Below are 21,261 nucleotides of genomic sequence, written 5' to 3'. Positions count from 1 at the left end.
CAGGTTCCACTGTTCCCTATACTTGTCTGGCTTCACTTTTTATACTGGTACCCCAGTTCCATATATTTGCCTGGCTTCACATTTTTAATGGTAAACAAGTTCCCTAAGCTTGCCTGGCTTCACATTTTCAATGGTACAATAGTTCCCTATGCTTGCATGGCTTCATTTTTATACTGGTACCCCAGTTCCGTATACTTGCCTAGCTTCACATTTTTAATGGTACACAAGTTCCCTATGCTTGCCTGGCTTCACTTTTATACTGGTACATCAATTCCTTATATTCGCCTGGCTTCACTTTTATACGGCTACACCAGTTCCCTATGCTTGTTTTGCTTCACTTTGATACTGGTACATCAGTTCCCTATTCATGCCTGGCTTCACTTTTATACTGCTACAGTTTCCTATGCTTGTCTTGCTTCACTTTTATACTGGTACACCAGTTCCCTATTCATGCCTGGCTTCACTTTTATACTGGTACATCAGTTCCTTATATTTTCCTGGCTTCACTTTAATACTGCTACAGTTCCCTATGCTTGTCTTGCTTCACTTTTATACTGGTACACCAGTTTCCTATTCATGCCTGGCTTCACTTTTATACTGGTACATTAGTTCCTTATATTTGCCTGGCTTCACTTTTATACAGCTACACCAGTTCCCTATGCTTGTCTTGCTTCACTTTGATACTGGTACACCAGTTCCCTATACTTGCTTGGCTTCACTTTTTATACAGATACACAAGTTCCCTATACTTGTCTGGCTTCACTTTTATACTGGTACCCAAGTTCCCTATTCTTGCCTGGCTTCACTTTTATACTGGTACACAAGTTCCCTATACTTGTCTGGCTTCACTTTTATACTGGTACACAAGTTCCCTATTCTTGCGTGGCTTCACTTTTATACTGGTACACACATTCCCTATAATTGCCTGGCTTCATTTTATACTGGTAAACAAATTCTCTATTCTTGCATGGCTTCACTTTTATACTGGTAAACAAGTTCCCTATTCTTGCATGTCTTCACTTTTATACTGGTACACACGTTCCCTATACTTGTCTGGCTTCACTTTTATACTGGTACACAAGTTCCCTTTACTTGCCTAGCTTCACTTTTATACTGGTATACAAGTTCCCTTTTCTTGCCTGGCCTCACTTTTATACTGGTAAACAAGTTCCCTATGTTTGTCTTGCTTCACTTTTATACTGGTACCCCAGTTCCGTATACTTGCCTAGCTTCACTTTTATACTGGTACACCAGTTCCCTATGCTTGCCTGGCTTCACTTTTATACTGGTACATCAGTTCCTTATATTTGCCTGGCTTCACTTTTGATACTGGCACACCAGTTCCCTATGCTTGCCTGGCTTCACTTTTACACTGGTACTTCAGTTCCTTATATTTGCCTGGCTTCACTTTTTATACTGGCACACCAGTTCCCTATACTTGCCTGGCTTCACTTTTATACTGGAACACCAGTTCCCTATGCTTGCCTGGCTTCACTTTTATACTGGTACACCAGTTCCCTATGCTTGCCTGGCTTCACTTTTATACTGGTACATCAGTTCCTTATACTTGCCTGGCTTCACTTTTATACTGGTACACCAGTTCCCTCTATTTGCCAAGCTTCACTTTTATACTGGTACACATGTTCCCTATTCTTGCCTGGCTTCACTTTTACACTGGTACACCAGTTCCCTATACTTGCCTTGCTTCACTTTTATACTGGTACACACAAGTTCCTTATACTTACCTGGCTTCACTTTTATACTGGTACCCCAGTTCCCTTTACTTGCCTGGCTTCACATTTATACTGGTACTGTTACCCCTGTTCTCTATACTTGCCTGGCTTCACTTTTATACTGGTACACCAATTTTCTTTCTGGACTATTACTTTTCAGTCCATCTGGGTACTGCCAACAATTCAGCGCAAAGTCACAAGGCCGGTTTGCCTGCTCCTGAGCTAGTAAATCAAGCACACCGATATACCGGGAAGACCTTGGCTTCTTCGGAGCTTCATCAGCATGTAAGATAGCTGTTGATACTGTACATAGGTCAAGGATAAGTAAGTGTTAATAAATGATCTTTTATAACAATTTTAGTTTAACAGCCAAAAACAATATTTAAAAACTGCTCTCCGTTTAAAGTAAACTTAATCTAAAGCAACACATACGGCATGCTTTTTAACAGGATTATTGAATAAATGCACGCATAAGTGAGCGAGCAAATGGGATTTAAGGCAAGCAGAATGCTGAGTTTGCCATTTCAAAAGCATCTAAGTCATTCCGTAAAGATGATATTTACCAGATAATGCCAGTGCCTTGGCCATGTGGGGACCCTGACTTCACAAAATAAGCCGGTACTGCATTGAGCTGTGTCACTGTTCAGGATGTGTGTGTGTGTGTTCGGGTTTAAAGTCTTTTTCAACAATTTTTCAGTCATATAAACGACAGTGTCTACTTGTAGCAGTGAGCACAATGCCCAACTTTATAGTGCTGCCTCACTGGAATATCACGCCGTAGACATGTGGCATGATACCCCACCCAGTCACATTATACTGACACCGGGCTGACCAGTCCTAGCACTATCCCCTTAATGCTGAGCGCCAAGCGAGGAAGCTGCTAGTACCATTTTTTACGTCTTTGGTATGACGCGGCCAGGGATCGAATCCTTGACCTCCTGTTCAGGATGATGTAAGTCTGGACTGAAACTACACTTTACACCAAGTACAAATTTGTGTTAGAACAAAATCATGGATACAGTCTAGCCAGTGCCCCAGACTGAAACTACACTTTATGCCCAGTCCAAACTTGTCTTAGAACAAAATCAAGGATACAGTCTAGCCAGTGCCAGACTGAAACTACACTTTATGCTCAGTCCAAACTTGTCTTAGAACAAAATCAAGGATACAGTCTAGCCAGTGCCAGACTGAACCTACACTTTACGTCCAGTCCAAACTTGTCTTAGAACAAAATCAAGGATACAGTCCAGCCAGTGCCAGACTGAAACTACACTTTACGCCCAGTCCAAACTTGTCTTAGAACAAAATCAAGGCTACAGTCCAGCCAGTGCCAGACTGAACCTACACTTTATGCCCAGTTTAAACTTGTCTTAGAACAAAATCAAGGATACAGTCCAGCCAGTGCCAGACTGAAACTACACTTTATGCTCAGTCCAAACTTGTCTTAGAATAAAATTAAGGATACAGTCTATCCAGTGCCAGACTGAAACTACACTTTATGCTCAGTCCAAACTTGTCTTAGAACAAAATCAAGGATACAGTCTAGCCAGTGCCAGACTGAACCTACACTTTATGCTCAGTCCAAACTTGTCTTAGAACAAAATCAAGGATACAGTCTAGCCAGTGCCAGACTGAACCTACACTTTATGCTCAGTCCAAACTTGTCTTAGAACAAAATTAAGGATACAGTCTAGCCAGTGCCAGACTGAAACTACACTTTATGCTCAGTCCAAACTTGTCTTAGAACAAAATCAAGGATACAGTCTAGCCAGTGCCAGACTGAACCTACACTTTATGCTCAGTCCAAACTTGTCTTAGAACAAAATTAAGGATACAGTCTAGCCAGTGCCATAGTGCATGAAGGTGTGGTTCATCTGCCACGACAACTGCATTGTTCCATAATTCTGTACTCTATGAATTAAACATGAATATAAGTTAGAACTGTCCATAATTCTATACTATATAGATTTAACATGAATACAAGTTGAAACTGTCAAAAAATCAGAAATCAATATACAGTGGACATTGAATTCTGTTACTAACACACAGTTCTATGCAAAATACAAAATGTCCGATCACCAATAACTGATTAAATAGCAGCAATGTTCTCTTAAATGACTGGATAAAATCTTAGTCACAAAATGCTCTATTTTCCATCAGCCATTTTTACACACCAACATAAATTATTTGATTTTTCTCGACACATGACTAACATAAACTCTCTTTTTTCTTGTCAGAATTAGAATACAAAGTTGAGTAATTTAGGCCAATTCTGATGAAGATCTGAAAATAAGTTAGATAGATATTTCGAATTTATTATGTTTTTAAACTGCTAATTACCTATAATTTTTAAATAATTTATAATAACTTCATTACATAAGATAGAATACAACATGAGGCCTTTTCCATAGTATAGAAACATGATTCACAAATGTATTAGATGTTTGTCAGCAACATAAAATATCTTACAGTGGATTTCAGATATTTGAATAACCTATTTGTCAGGACAAAATATTCAAATAACAGGAGTATTCAAATAACAGAATGCTAAATTTTTAACATTTTGTATTGAGGAAATCCACATGGTCATCATGTGACATCCCGCGACTTACAGAAATTACAGAAAATTGCAAAAGGCAAGATATATAATGATTTACCAGCAAGCCATTCAATAAAGGTTTTATTACATAACACAAGAAATAAATTTTTTCTTCAAGTTTTTACTTCAGCCCACAGAGGTAGTTTGACTACAGACAGTAAATAGCACGAAGTACGGACTAGTGATTTCTATATGAAATCATGTAATAATATAATTGTTATGTTTCATTAGCTATAAGAAAATAAAATATGTTTACCTTTTACCCTGCTTAATTTCTAAAATGGACTGGTCCATCATTCATTTGGGCAGTACCACTTATTATGCAAAGGGATGTTCGCTGAAAATTTACTAACTAAATAGGGAACAGTGCAGACCATGATCAGCATGATCAGACTTCACAGATGTGCAGGCTGATCTTGGTCTGCACTGGTCGCAAAGGCAAAATCACTCGCCGCCAGCAGGCGAAAGATTATTCATCATTGATACCCACTTACATGTAAACCGTATCCCTGTAGAGCCCTCAGTTTGATTCGGGCTGCCATGTCTAATTCTGTTCCACAATCCTGTATACTTATCTTCCGACTAAACACCCAGGATAATTTCATACAAGGTGATAAACTCTGTAAATAAATACATCAAGGTTAATTTCATGTTTTGCAAGAAACTGGTATAAATTCCTTGTAATACCCTAACTTGCCATATTGGTTAAGAAATCCCCAACCTGCACTTGACTTCAGCAAAGTTAAGTTATCCACTTCTCTTTATAACAAGAGCTGTCCATAAGACAGCCAATGCTGGACTATTCGAATTGTTGTCCCAGAAGCAGGAATATTATCCTAAATGTTTAAATATCTATAGAGTTTCAGTCCAGTACCTGCGTTAGTTTTGGAGATAGTAACTTGCACACAAAACTTTAAACAGGAGTTTTTAAAGGCCTAGATTCACTACTATATAAGTGTCCCCCCCCCCCCCCCCCAAATCCAATATACAACTCCCATCTTATCTGCTGCTGATCAGCGATTATGTAACCGTAACTGATTAGAGGGCAATTAGCACAGCAGGGACCCCAACTAGACCATGAAGATGTGTGCAGTGGAGTTGAAAGAAATTAATTTTTCTTCAGTGAATGTGGAATGTTAAAAATATTAATCATTATTTTGATATTATATAGATGATAATAAGTATTACTTTAATGTTATAATAATGATAATATTAATAATAAAAATATTATTATTATATTATATAATATAGATTAATCCTTCCAATTAATCTTGTTTATTCTGGCTAAATTCCAATTTAATTGTTTGTGCGTAAGTTTGCACCGGTTGCCATAACGCTAAGTCATTGCTATGGTATGTATCGCGAGATTTCGTAGCAGACGATAATTTAAAAAGAAAAGTCACGTGTTTGCCATGCTTCCGATTTGCCATTCAGCACGAGGCCGTTTTAAGAACAAGACATAAATACCAAATAAGCTAAGCAATTGTTATGCCAGGTGGCAAAAAACAAGAAGCATTGGGTACCGGCAAGGTATAAGAGAAACGCCGCAGATGGGATGGAGGATGTTAGAGGTAATTTTATCGACTTCCAGCAAATTATTCGTGAGTCTCATGTGTCAGCAGTTATTTCGTTAGTAAGACAGAAAATTCTGCCCTTTACTGAATGTAGTAGATCTACTCAAGCTATTATCACAGATGACAATTCGGTTTCAAATTGCGGTACATAGGACCGCGTAAACAAAGGAAATGAGACTTCTTTATTTTGACCAAGTCTTATTCATCCCAAATTCTATAATGCAAAATATTAATATTACATGTTTACTCTAGAATGTTATTACTTTGCATGTTCATTCAAGCTTAACACACACAATGTATATATATATAACAGAATAAGTAGGGGCGAATAAAAAGGGTGCGGTGGAGTTAGCAGATTTCACTCCCGGGTTTTAAACACCGGTACGATAGAATGTCATTCAAACAACTGTAATACAATATTGGTTCAATCGAACGTCGAAGGGATAAGTTATAGTCAATTATCCTATAAAGCGGAATTCCATGAAATTTTGTCAAAATATTTTAACGAATAAATCTATTGGCCAGCACGTTTGTTTATAAATTAGAATAGGGAGCTATGATGGCACGCATTGACCGGCGGGTGACCTTAGCAAGCAGTAGGTATGTGAAAGAGCCCTTCATAGTATATATTTAGTAATCAACCAGACGAACGCAGTTGCAAGTGTCAGCTTTGCACAGGTAATAATCATAAACACTCTGGTGAAAGTTTTCAAACTTCAAAATACTGAAATCAAGACTTTCAATACTGACAGCACTAATTTTCCTATCACTTGTATAGAAGAAGAAATCTTCAAAATACTGAATTCAGTATTAATACTGAAAACTTTCACCCATGTTTAAAACAGTAACATCGTGGTCCGTAGGCGCCGCGTATATATACATATAAAAACATGCGTACGGTACCTTCATTTTTTACTATTAAAGTTTAATATTTTCATCACCGCTTGTGAAATGATAATGTTTGAATTCTATAACAGTTAGAATAGGATAATGAAAGAAATACAGACAAAATTCTACAAAAACGGTCGATTTTAATGAAATTGCATGTTTAAGAATTCATACAGCGCGTTCTTTAATTTTTCGTTTGTCTAAAAAGTAAATAAATGTAACATACTATATGCATAAAGCTCAGATGTTGGATTGCAAAATGCAAAAATCAGAATAGGAAAATATTAAATAATGAACGTACGGCAGCAATTTAAAAACTTGGCGTTAACTGTTATTTGGCAAAAATTTTACACGTGTTAAAGTACATACATGTACTAGTACACTGTGTAGTGCGCTTTCCTGGTCATCGATTAATAATGGAATGGTCCGTTATTTAGGTAGTAGTATTAACAGTTAAATTAGCAATTCAGATCTTGGCTGACGAGTCTATAAATAGAACTGTTGCGACAGGTAGTATTTATTAGCATATAGTGTATTAACAGGTTCTCGTAGTTTGAAATGATTTTATTATTGTTGTTTTTAGTAAATATAGGGTATAAGCAGTTCTTGGCAGTCAAAATAATTTGATGGTCGGATTGTTTTATGTTTGTGACTGGCAGTCCAAATGACAAAACTTTTTAATATTAAGGACCAAAATAATGGAGGATAAATCACAGTTCAGTCATATAAAAGTTACTGGTTTTATCACTTGCGGGTAGGCATAGTACAAACATAGGTTTATATCACCAGAACAATTCGTAATTTTGGATTTTTACATAAATCAATGAAGAATTTAATTCCTCTTTTGATACATTTAAGTTTTATTTGAATTTAGGTCCAATTCGTGAAATAATCGGAAATTGCTTCATTTATTTTGGTTTGACGCGAGTGGGGATATTGCCTACATATATATTTATGAATGTGTGCTGGTTTCTTTATAGAAAAAATAAATAAAATAAAAACAAGAGCTGTCACTGGAGGTGGCGGGTGCCCCGCAGCGCCTTGACCTGGTGGCCTTGACCTTTGACCTGGTGACCCCGGGGTCGGTAGGGGTCGTGTACTCAATAAGTACTTTCAGCATGTGAGGTTTGAGGGTCCTGGGTGCAGTGCTTCGCGAGTAAGGCGCCTTCATGCACAAAGTTAACGTTGTGACGAGCGAGCGAACTAATTAACGGTCTGACAGTTGAAAACTAATATGCCTCCCTTCGGCGGGCATAAAAATAAATAAATAAATAAATCTCGGTAAAAAAAAAAAAAAAAAAAAAAACAATCTCAGTAGGCCCTATTTCTTAGGTTCACTTCAGATTCCGGACCATGTTCTGATTAGTTGTACGGTTTTCTTGACTATTTCGCGTCGGCGAAGCACAATGTAACAATACAATTTAAAAACATTGTTCTTGAACGTATCAATTCGGTTCAGATCATGATGCATTCATTTAAAACAAATCGTTGTTATACTTCGGATACGATCAGTATACCTTTTGAATTTAATTAACAACTGAGTCGGCACTGACTCATTTGAACGCAAGTTTGGGTTTGGAAGGCACACGATTTGTTCACAAAATGGTAGTCACGCTACTTGATATCAATTTTCGGCTATATTGCGCAAGTGCACATCTTTTCGTAGGTTTAAGACTAAAACTTTCAAACGCATAGTTTTTGTATTGGCAAGGCTACGGATTTAGCTATAAGGAGAATCTTGGGATCCGTCTTTATGGCAAAGGGGTATTTGGTAAGTATATGGTACATGGAAGTACCTGGTTACTGTATGGTACCAAAGGGGTACCTGGTTTGTATATGGTACATGGAAGTACCTGGTTCGTGTATGGTACCAAAGGGGTACTGGGTTCGTATATGGTACATGAAAGTACCATATGGAATTATGCAGGTGGCGCTCATTGTCATATGTCATACACTCGGGATTTGCATGTCACACATTCAGTATTAGTGACATCCTTTTACCGAATGATAATCGGGGACTTCATCACATAACAGGTTGTAGCAGAGGCAAGGTTAACCCGAAGTTACCCAGCAATTTGTCCGTCGCTTGGTGGTGCAAGAGAAGTGTGTGTCTTTAGGGCCTAAAACACGTCATACAATCCGTTCTGGAATATTACTTGGATTCATTGAATGAACGTGTTCTAAAAACTAGTATTGTAAGAATTTTGGGGGAAATAAAAAGAAATTTAAGTTATTTCTTTGTTATTTTGTGGCGGAAAATTCTTGCGTCTGGGTGCGACTTGGGCATGCCATACTGAGTTGTTAACTGTCAATTACTAAATCTTTTTGCATACTCATGGGTCCCTGACCAGCCGCCGCCATTCAACGGGGTTGGTGACACTCGTGGGTTCAAAATTCATTTTTATGGTTCATTTTTTCGAGCATATAAGAATTGGCCAGAGAGCGAAAAGGGCTAGGCGTTCTTATAGTTGCTCAACCATTTACATAGGTTACATTTGTTGTTATTAGGTTTATGTTGCGCCAATGGTACCTGGTCCGTATAGGGTACATGAAAGTACCTGGTTATTGTATGGTACCAAAGGGGTACCTGGTAAGTATATGGTACATGGAAGTACCTGGTTACTGTATGGTACCAAAGGGGTACCTGGTTTGTATATGGTACCAAAGGGGTACCGGGTTCGTATATGGTACATGGAAGTACCATATGGTACATGGAAGTACCTGGTTCGTGTATGGTACCAAAGGGGTATCTGGTTTGTATATGGTACATGGAAGTACCTGGTTCTTATATGGTACCAAAGGTGGTGCCTGGTTCTACCTCGCTAACCGTACCGAGGGGTACGGGGGATGGCATGGCATAGTGTTTGTACAATATTTTTGGCGCAACGAGGTTCGAATTATCTAAGGCATGCCCGGGTCGCGCCCTTTGTGAGGATTTTCAACTTCAATCGCCATTTAACGTTTTGAAGTCTTAAGCCACCATGACCGTCTTTCAATCCACACTTATCCTAAACGAACTAGAGCTATCATAAAGGAGAATGTACCCCGCATGCACTGACACATAATTGCAATTTGAGCACTAAGATTGCATAATTATGGACTGTATGTATATAACTGTAATACAGTAAGTACAAACAAAGTCCAGAACATTGTCAGAATATTTATCTAAAAAACCGTAACTTGCACCATGCACAACAGGGTTGTTACTGATCACTTGTGGAAGTTATTAATGTGGTAAGGTTATGTAATCAGACAACGCACAAGATTGCATATGCGATGTATGTACATAGTAATGTTAACAAGAAACAAAGTCGCAAAACTCTGCAAATTTTTGTCGCGAACAGACCAACATGACCCATCAAACTACTGTTGTTATTGATCACATGTTGAAGTTTCATAATATTGTGTCAATGGATGAGGAGTAGATGGTTGACAAGATTTGTGTCTATTTGTTACAGTATAGTAAAAAAAACAATGTCCATAACCAGTGCAAATTTTTTTACTGAATAAAACCTAATGCCCGTCACAACTACGTTGTTATGATCACTTTGGAAGTTTCATTAAAGTGTCAAGGGGATGGAGATGTGCGCAGAAGAACATGTGTCCTATGTATATGTATATAACAAAAAACTATAATCCATAACTCTTCCAATTTTTTTTTAAAAGAACTAACATGCCCCATGCCAACTACTGTTGGTACTGATCACTTGTGTGAAGTTTCATTAATTGTCAAGGGATGAGGAGGTGCGCCCCAAATGTTTATGTATAAGTATGTAACAACAAAACCAGTCCCATAACTCTGCAATTATTTTTTAAAACTAACATCCATGCACACTAATGTTTGACTGACATTATGTGAATTCATTAAATTCGTCAAGGATAAGAAGATGTCCACAAGATTGCGTATACGACAAACAAGGCAGACAACAGACATGACAACCTGAACCAGTATACCCCCCCCTTACAACTTTGTTGTCGGGGGGTACAAAAATAAACTTGTGTTTATAATCGGAAGTGTTTTTATTTTCTTTTAAACATGAAAGCTTGGGTTTTATGATGGTACGTCAACCCAGGAATTTAATCCTAGAATAAAGGATAATTAAAGATACAGTAATAATATTGAAAATAATGATAATAAAACACAAGTATAGTGAAAACTTCAGGAGTTTTTTGTGCTGACAAACAATATTTTTCTAATTGGAAACTGGGTTTCTTGTATTCATGTAATCAACATTATTTGAACTTAAAATTATTGTGTTCCATCTGTACTGAATTTTCATTTTCAATATGTTGCCAAAAGTGACTTTTTTTCATGCTTTGCTTTGTAACTTTGAAATGCACATACTGTTTTCAATTTTTAGACAAATGTTATTTATAGTATTCTGCAAGCTTTAGATGAGTAAAAGTCGCAATTTTCTGAAATATCACAATTCTCCAGACAGACTTTGAAAAAATAAAAAACTTGCATATTTCTTTAAGTAAGTTTATCATTATTTCATTATTGTGAAAATAAGTTTCTGATTATCTTATTTCTGTGTCTGATCAACAAATATTTTTCTATACATAGAAATGCCAAAAAAAAAACAAACTAGTATAACTTTAAAAGTTATCAATTATATATCAGTTTAAGATAAATTACATTGTTTCCCCTTCTCACTAATTGATACACTTGTAAGGTAGACTGACTCTCCAATAAACATTGACCCTTGTTAATTGGAACCATACTGTGATGGTCATTAGCCCCCAACTGTGCTGGTGAAGACAAAAATCCCTTGGCCTACTGCCAAAATCTAGGCCTTTAATGGACTTAAAGGGGCATAATTTGCCCAAAATACATATCAGAGTTATGGGACTTGACCCAGTGAGGTTGTAAATTAACCTAGAAAAAGAAAAAATAAGTCTCATAGCTATATGCCTTCAAGTAATAGCTATATGTACTTGCACGCAAAACTTTAACCAGGATTTTCTAAGTCCAAAAGGGGGCATAATTTGGCCAAAATGCATGTCAGAGTTATGGGACTTGATGCTATCACCTAGATTTATAACCCCAAAGACACCTGTGAATTTCAATTCAAAAACTGCATTAGTTTTGGAGATAGTCACTTGCATGCAAAACTTTAACCAGGATTTTCTAAGTCCAAAAGGGGGTACTTGACTTCAGCAAAGTAAAGTTATCCACTTCACTTAATAACAAGAGCTGTCCATAAGACAGCCAATGCTCGACTATTCAAATTGTTGTCCCAGAGGCAGGAATATTATCCTAAATGTTAAAATATCAATAGAGTTTCAATCCAGTATCTGCATTAGTTTAGGAGATAGTAACTTGCACATAAAACTTTAACCAGGATTTTTTAAGTCCAAAAGGGGGCATAATTTGGCTAAAATACATATCAGAGTTATGGGACATGACCCAGTGAGGTTGGTAATTGACCTTGAAAAAGAAAAAATATGTTTCAAAGCTATATGCCTTAAAGTAATAGCTATATGTACTTGCATGCAAAACTTTAACCAGGATTTTCTAAGTCCAAAAGGGGGCATAATTTGGCTCAAGTGCATGTCAGAGTTATGGGACTTGATGCTATCACCTAGTTTTATAACCCGAAGACACATCTGCCTTAGTTTTGGAGATAGTAACTTGCATGTAAAACTTGCACCAGGATTTTGTAAGTTCAAAAGGGGGCAGAATTTGGCCAAAATACATGTCAGAGTTATGGGACTTGACCCAGTGAGGTTGGTAATTGACCTAGAAAAAGAAAAAAAATAAGTTTCAAAGCTATATGCCTTTAAATGATAGCCATATGTACTTGCATGCAAAACTTTAACCAAGGTGTGACGCCGACATCGACTCCGACGCCAGGGTGAGTAGAACCGCTAGACTATTCTTAGAATAGTCAAGCTAAAAATTGGCAGTTTTATCAAGTTTTCTTCACTATTCTTACTCAAAGGGTCACCTGGAATATGCCTCTGTCTATGGCAGTACAGTTGTATTATTCTAGCTTATTTTGCCCATTTTACCATATACTATACACGCTGATTGCCTTTTAGTTAAAGTTAGTGGGAAGTTGTTGAGCAAAGTTGCAACTTCTATCTCTGTGCAGCACCACATAACTTCCAATCCCTTGCTTAAAGAAAGGAAAAGTGACATACCATAGGTAGTTTTTCATAGATCTGGTTGTCTTTTAGGTTGCCAGTTGGTGTGACTGTGATGATTCTATTCTCACATGTCGGATGCCAGGCAAAATATACCACCTGATGTTGTCTGTATGCTAAAATAATGTGGAAAGACTGTCTATTCAAATATAAAGGTAAGGCAAGGTAAAGAAGGTACGACATCATGCAGCAACAAGTTATCATAAATGACATCATAACGTTCCCTCACCCATCCGCGTGTCAAGCGTTGTTTATTGCAGAATATACAATGCTTACTCCTCCCTTTTTCCATGACAACAAAACCAAGTCATGTTAGATAGAAGTTTTATTCTACAGAGAAAGCGTCATGTTACTAATGAAACCTTACAAATACCAGCATCACAAACCCTACCAACCAAACATTATATTACTAACAGAACCTCGCACAAACTGGCATCATTCCTTCAATTTCTACATTATTTTATTATATTTGTTACCTAGTGATGTATTTTTAACTTCTTAACAAAACTGATCTGTTTCGCTTAAAAAGGTTATCATCAATTAAAAATCTACTGTTAACCATGAAATACAACAGATATATACATGTAGTTATTCAAACTTTATAAAACATGAAATTATACATTTCTACAAATATATTAAAAAATACGTACGTTGAATATTTCTTTCAAATGTGACAGGTTCCAGTTCGTCTGGTCCTATAACGCTGTGCCGTATGTCATATAGCTTCACCACAGAACTGTCTCGACACAGTGCCGCAAGAAATCCTGGCCTGTTTGTATAATAATTAAATTCAAATTAAATTTCAACTTACATTATGGACCTTTTAAGTCTTTAAACATTGTATGATGTAAAAAAAGTAAAATAAGTTTTCAACTCAAAACATTTTTTGTACTCATGGTAATAACTTTTTAAGTATGTAAGTGTCATACAGAGGTATTTTCATATCCAAACTAAAGATTTAAAAATGAAGACAAACTATACATAGAATGTTGACAATTACAGTCAGCTGAAAACAATCTGTATATACTGTGATTGATAGAAATGTATATATCTACCTTGTTGGACACCAGTCTATCTTTAAGATGGCTCTATCTGTAGGTAAAGTTAATGTCTACAAGCAATTAAGGATTTAAACATTTCCAATAGCTATGTCTTTCTTACATACGAACCACTCCCATCCACCCTCTCTCCTGGAACCCCTCCCCTGGAGGCTCCCCATCCTCCCTGCCCTCCCAAACAGCCCCATAATTCCCCCAACACCTCATTCATCTCATAACATCAATGCCCGCCCCCAAGATCCCCAATAACACCTAGCCCATCTCCTTCAAACAACGCCCTCTTCCCAGAAAGCTATACCCCTCACCCATTCCTCTCCATCCTGCAAGTACAGAACAGACTATGCCCAACACACACAGAATCATACCACTGAATTTGGGAAATAGATCTTAGTTTTGCATGCTTTGTTGGCAAATAAAACAGTTTTGAGTTCAAATGCGTAGTACAAAAAAACGTGTTTTATTTGCCAACAAAGCACGCAAAACTAAAATCTATTTCCATTCTAACACGTTCGAATTACACCAGGAAGGGGTACTAATCTGGAATCCCTTTTTAGGCGGAATAGCCAAAAGTAGGTCATTTTGCGTAACGTTTTCTAATCGACAAGACAATACACAGTAAAATCCTTCTTTGTTTATATAAAAGAAAATCATAAAAGGGTTAGAATTAATAACAGAAGACATTTGTTCCACAAATGAAATTGGAGGTTGACTGTTATGACCAGTGAAATTGACGTTCGGAGATTTCTGCAGTACATAATATGCTGAAAAACAAGAGCTGTCATTAATGGTGACAAATGCCCCCGCATCACCTTGACCTCTGACCTGGTGACCTTGACCTTTGATCTGGTGACCCCAAAGTCAGTAGGGGTGGCGTACTCAATAAGTACTATCAGCATGTGAAGTTTGAAGGTCCTGGGTGAAGTGGTTCGCGAGTAAAGTGCCTTCATGCAAAAAGTTAACGTTTGCCCCTGTGACCATGACCTTTGACTTGGTGACCCCACAGTTAGTAAGGGTGGTGTACTCAATAAGTACTATCAGCATGTGAAGTTTGAAGGTCCTGGGTGCAGTGGTTCGCGAGAAAACTGCCATCATGCAAAAAGTTAGCATTGGCCCCTGTGACCTTGACCTTTGACCTGGTGACCCCAAAGTCAGTAGGGGTGGTGTACTCATTAAGTACTATGAGCGTGTGAAGTTTGAAGGTCCTGGGTGCAGTGGTTCGCGAGTAAAGTGCCTTCATGCAAAAAGTTAGCATTGGCCCCTGTGACCTTGACCTTTGACCTGGTGACCCCAAAGTCAGTAGGGGTTGTGTACTCAATAAGTACTATCAGCAAGTGAAGTTTGAAGGTCCTGGGTGCAGTGGTTTGCAAGTAAAGTGCCTTCATACAAAAAGTTAACGTTGTGACGAACGAACGGACGGACAATTGAAAACCAATATGCCTCCCTTTGGGGGCATAAAAAAGTCACCTTCAAGTGCTCTATATTTTTTTGCAAAAAGACACTGTTTGTGTGATATATCATCCTGCAATCTCAACAAACAAGACAATCATATGTGTCATCAATCATGAAAGGATACCGGTTTATCAAAGTTCCTAACATCCCATACAGACACATGGTTCTGTGAATACAAAAGAAAAGTAAATTTCATTACCTTTGTAAAACATTAATCTTAACAGAACTTTTCAGAATGTTTTTTTCAGCTTATTCCATTATTTGTTTCACATGAAAAGCATTTTAAGAACAGAACCAAGCGGCAAAGATCTAGGTCATGAAAGCAGCAAAGACTAGAAGCACACTGATGTATTGTCATCAAAAATCATATAAAATGCCATTTTCTATAAATAAACTGTTAACACAGCATACAGATGATGTTTATTACCTCAGAATATGCCATTTTCTATAAATAAACTGTTAACACAGCATACAGATGAAGAGTATTACCTCAGAATATGCAGCTACCCTTGATTCATGTAACGGATCTGAACATACACCATGTACGTACTTTGTGTGGGACACAAGATGGGGTTTTGTTACATCTGAAAGTGTATAATATGTAAATGAAGGTTATGAAAACAAATTTCTTCATAATTTAGTAACACAGTCAGGCATAATATTTAAACAAGAGGGCCAAGATGGCCCTAGGCCGCTCACCTGAGAAACACACCATAACACAACATATTAAACAGAGTAAACATGTTTGACCTAGTGATTTCATGGAAAAAAATATTCTGACCAATTATCACTAAAATTGGAGCAAAAATATTGAGTATAAGTAAATATTTTCTTTGATTTGACCTAGTGACCTAGTTTTTGACCCCGGATGACCCATATTCAAACTTGACCTAGATTTCATCAAGGCTATCATTCTGACCAAATTTCATGAAGATCAATTGAAAAAATACAGCCTCTATCGCATACACAAGGTTTTTCTTTGATTTGACCTAGTGACCTACTTTTTGATCCAAGATGACCCATTTTCAAATTTGGTCTGGATTTCATTAAGGTAATCATTTTGACTTAATTTCAGGAAGATCAATTGAAAAATACAGCCTCTATCGCATAAACAAGCTTTTCCTTTGATTTGACCTAGTGACCTAGTTTTTGACCCCAGATGACCCATATTCAAACTTGACCTAGATTTCATCAAGGCAATCATTCTGACCATAATTCTTTAAGATTAATTGAAAAATACAGCCTCTATCGCATACACAAGGTTTTTCTTTGATCTGACCTAGTGACCTAGTTTTTGACCCCAGATGACTCATATTTAAACTTGGCCTAGATTTCATCAAGGTAATCATTCTGATCAAAATTCATGAAGATTAATTGAAAAATACAGCCTCTTTCGCATACACAAGGTTTTTATTTGATTTGACCTAGTGACCTAGTTTTTGACCCCAGATGACCCACTTTCGAACATGGCCTAGATTTTATCAAGGTTATCATTCTGACCAAAATTCATGAAGATTAATTGAAAAATACAGCCTCTATCTCATGCACAAGGTTTTTCTTTGATTTGAGCTAGTGGCCTAGTTTTTGACCCCAGATGACCCATTTTCGAACTTGGCCTAGATTTCATCAAGATTATCATTCTGACCAAAATTCATGAAGATTAACTGAAAAATACAGCCTCTATCGCATACACAAGGTTTTTCTTTTATTTGACCTAGTGACCTAGTTTTTGACCCCAGATGACCCATATCTGAACTTGGCCTAGATTTCATCAAGGTAATCATTCAGACCAAAACTCATGAAGATTAATCGAAAAATACAGTCTCTATCGCATACACAAGGTTTTTCTTTGATTTGACCTAATGACCTAGTTTTTGACCCCAGATGACCCATTTTCAAACTCGGCCTAGATTTCAGCATTGCTCAGGTGAGCTAAAAAACAAACAATGTCTTATATTAAAGCAACATGTAACTTATATAATACATCTTTCACTTGAGAGAATAAAAGAGTCAGTGCCACAGTGTTTAGCAGACTTTACCGGAGTCTTAGAGATCAAGGTCCAATTCCAAGTCACGACAGATATCCCCACTAGTATACTATGCTACTTGTACTGTTTCCAGCAGTATCTGCCTGAACTGGATGCCAAGGTGGTAAACAATGCACCATTGCCAAAATTCTAACTTTAATGTTTTTTTGTTTTTTTACTTGCTTGCACTCAAGTATTACTGGCACGTGTACTGGTAGAGGTGTCTGAAACTGGCATATAAATTACAAACTAGAATGTGTCTGTAGGACACAGGGTGTGCCCCCCCCCCCACTGGTACATTTGTCACAAATAAGGGGAAATAATTCAAATGTCTGCAGTCTTAATAGGGTATAACCTCAACAAACATTTTATGAAAAGGATTCACTATTCTAGGCCATATACTTTTTGAGCTATAAGCATCACAAACAAAAAATCCACTATTTTTGCTATTTCAAGGGCCATAACTCTGTAATAAACACTAAGATTCTCAAGAAGAATGCCAAGTGTTCAAGGTCACATTATGATAAAGTCTCAAGCAAGGTTTCATGAATTTACATCAAATACTTTTTGAGCTATGCACATAATTTGGTGAAAGTGTTCATTTTTTGCCTATTTCAGGGGCCATAACTCTGAAAATAGGGGGCAGATGCAGACAGAAAATAAAAGGTTCGCAAGTTCATATCATGATAAAGATTCATGCAAGGTTTAATCAATTTATATGTAATACTTTTTGAGCTAGGTACGTCAGAAGGTGAAAATGTGCATTTTTGACTATTTCAGGGGCCATAACTCTGAAAATAGGGGGCGGAGGTAGACTAAAAATTGAAGGTGCGCAAGTTCATATCATGATAAAGACTCATGCAAGGTTTAATCAATTTGTATGTAATACTTTTTGTTAGGCGCGTCACAAGGTGAAAATGTGATTTTTTACTATCTCAGGGGCCGTAACTCTGAAAATAGGGAGGGGACCCAGATGAAAAATAGATGGTGCGCAAGTTCATATCATGTTTAAGACTCATGCAAGGTTTCATGAATCTTTATCAAATGCTTTTTAAGCTACGCATGTCACAAGGTGAAAATGTGCATTTTTGACTATTTTAGGGGCCATAACTCTGGAAATAGGGGGCGGAGCCAGATGAAAAATAGGAGGTGCGCAAGTTCATATCATGATAAAGACTCATGCAAGGTTTCATCAATTTATATCGATTACTTTTTGAGCTAGGTGCGTCACGAACTTCGGACGGACGCACGGACAAGAGCAAATTTATATGCCCCCACCACTCATGGGGGGACACAAAAAAAATACAGATGATTCTTAGGTGAAATGATTAATTAAACAGTACCTCGTAAATCATAAACTCGCAGACATTTCCCATTTATCCCTGTGATGAATGTTCTCGGCTCTTTGTTGAACCAAGCAAATGATGACGTTGTTTCACCCATACCTATAATTCCAAAACAAACTACAGTATTCTTAAAACAAGCTCTCACATACATACCAAACCCATTAAAATCTGATATCCTAATACTTAACATAATGGACATTGCAAAATGACACAGAGGGTCTTGAAAAGTGTTGTTCTTTTATCACAACACAATTTATCTCCTTCTCCTACACATAAACTGAAAGCATACTGTATGAAATACTGTAAAATCATTAAATTTCGTGGGCATGAAATTTCGTGGTTTTAATCAAAACAGCAATTTCGTGAGGATATGAATTTGTGGATTTCAACTTTTGAACATAAAATGAATGGGAATTTTACTTGTTTGTTGGGATTAAATTTCGTGGATTGTCTCAACAACGAAATCCACGAAAATTAGTCCCCCACGAATATTAATGATTTCACCGTAGATAACAACATTCTAAGATCATGAAGCAGACTCCGCTTTAAAAGCACTTAATTTTCAATTTCTTAACTTTGTCTCCTCCAACACCTTTTGTATATCTAACCTTCTAGCTCATAATATTTATAAACACCTGCCTTGTTGAAGCTGATAAAATGTTACCAAATATCTCCATCTTATGAAAGGAAAAGTGGTTATGGTGCTAGTCACTCATGTTTGATGCCACAAGTATTAACAGAAAGAATACACTCTGCAAAATCCTGGTACCAACTAGATAAAACTTACTTACCAATCTCCGAATATGGTTTATTGACAGCATTTTCAGCAAGATTTGAGCTGTATCTCTGTCGCTCGGTGACACTAGGTAGGTCAGAGTTCACTCGAGTGTTAACATCCCATATACTGATACAACAATCATTTCTATGTTTATCAAGTCCTTCAGCTAACTGCAAACATTTTATACAATTTCTTAAAAAAAAAAATTAACACATAAATCTATTTTTAGCAAACAATCTATTTTTAGAGCAAGCTGCCATGTGCATAAGTTTTAGTTCTTCAGAAAGATATTTTGAGCAATTTATTTGATGTATCTCTGATGAAGGGCTATGTTACACTTTTCCTCCATTTCTATAGAATTTCTGGGAAAAAAATACAACATAAACTATGTACATGAAAGATGTTTTGTTTTTATTTTGTTTTAAGTCACAACCAACACAATTAAGGTTACAAGCCCTACCCATATAGAAGACCCTAGTTACCCCTTTGAACATTGTTTCAATCATAAGAGGGCACCCACGTAGAACCACCAACCTTCCTATCGGGCTAGATGTCTTTCTCACATAACAGCCCAAGCAAGGCTCAAACCCACAGAGATGAGCAGCAAGTGATTTAACGTCAGCAGTCTGAACTGATTTATTAACTGTACTTTTAAAACCAATCTATATTTTACATCAAGTACATGTACATTACTGGGCATTTTGATAAAAACACTTCACACGAGTTGTAAATAAGCTTGTCTAATACTGTAAAATCAATTAATTATGTGGGCAAGAAATTTTTTGGTTTTGGTCAAACGGCAATTTTGACGGGATATGAATTTGTGGATTTCAACTTTTAAACATAAACTGTTTGGGAATTTTACTTGTTCGCTGTGATTAAATTTCATGAATTGACTCAACCATGAAACCCACGAAAATTAATCCCCCACAAATATTAATGATTTCACAGTATTTAACTACAGTCATACATACCAGGTTATGGTGTACAGGATTCCATGCCAGGTATACACAATGTCTCAAGTGCTTGGGTACTGTAAATAAAATAGGTCAAATTAAAATTTTTCATCTGCTTTTAACTTCCACTATTACACATGAACTTTCATTTTCTTTCCTAAGAACATTAACAGAACATATTCACAACAATAAGTTAGATATGGAAAGATACAGATGTAATATCTTTTTTATCACATATTACATTTTCCTGCTAAAACACCAAAATTCTTTCTTTCTTTACATATTGTAGACCGGGTCAACTTGACCAACATCTTCTATACTTGAACGTCAAAATGTTATTTAACAAGTGTAATATCAGAAACATGATCTGGCATTATTTCATTCCAAAGATAAAGATATAACAAAGGGAGTTTACTGGCTGCCTCTATAATTTGGTCAACTATAATTTTTTAATTCAACTGAAATGAAATCACTGTTGTTCATTAAGGGCTAAGTTTCATGAGATTCTGTATTTGCATCAATCTAAAAAATCAAATCTCAATATAATTCCTGTTAACCCTTACCATGCTAAATTTCAATAACGAACTTGTCCATCTTTCAATTTGGACAGTACCATTAACTGTTAAAAGGGGTGCTTACCAAAAAGATGCTTACTGAATGGCGAACAGTGCAGATCATGATCAGACTGCACAGATGTGCAAAC

General features: G+C 36.8%; 1 protein-coding gene across 3 annotated transcripts in view; it reads right to left on the bottom strand.

The window, feature by feature from the left end:
- LOC123531465 (GATOR complex protein MIOS-like) overlaps nt 1-21,261 on the bottom strand; it is a 49,344-nt gene that overhangs the window by 23,030 nt on the left and 5,053 nt on the right. For all 3 annotated transcript variants that reach the window (XM_053517917.1, XM_053517919.1, XM_053517918.1), the window contains 11 exons: nt 20,577-20,635; nt 19,616-19,772; nt 18,822-18,923; nt 15,941-16,035; nt 15,576-15,617; nt 14,000-14,055; nt 13,595-13,713; nt 12,942-13,060; nt 4,827-4,952; nt 3,569-3,644; nt 1,838-2,036 (listed from right to left, as the gene is read on the bottom strand). In XM_053517917.1, the coding sequence (XP_053373892.1) occupies nt 1,838-2,036; nt 3,569-3,644; nt 4,827-4,952; nt 12,942-13,060; nt 13,595-13,713; nt 14,000-14,055; nt 15,576-15,617; nt 15,941-16,035; nt 18,822-18,923; nt 19,616-19,772; nt 20,577-20,635 (1,150 nt within the window). The remainder of the gene's footprint in view (nt 1-1,837; nt 2,037-3,568; nt 3,645-4,826; nt 4,953-12,941; nt 13,061-13,594; nt 13,714-13,999; nt 14,056-15,575; nt 15,618-15,940; nt 16,036-18,821; nt 18,924-19,615; nt 19,773-20,576; nt 20,636-21,261) is intronic.

The sequence above is a fragment of the Mercenaria mercenaria genome, chromosome 11 (genome assembly GCF_021730395.1).
Source record: "Mercenaria mercenaria strain notata chromosome 11, MADL_Memer_1, whole genome shotgun sequence".
Lineage (NCBI taxonomy): Eukaryota > Metazoa > Mollusca > Bivalvia > Venerida > Veneridae > Mercenaria > Mercenaria mercenaria.
The sequence above is the reverse complement of the archived record's forward strand: the minus strand, read 5'-3'. Positions and strand labels throughout refer to the sequence as shown.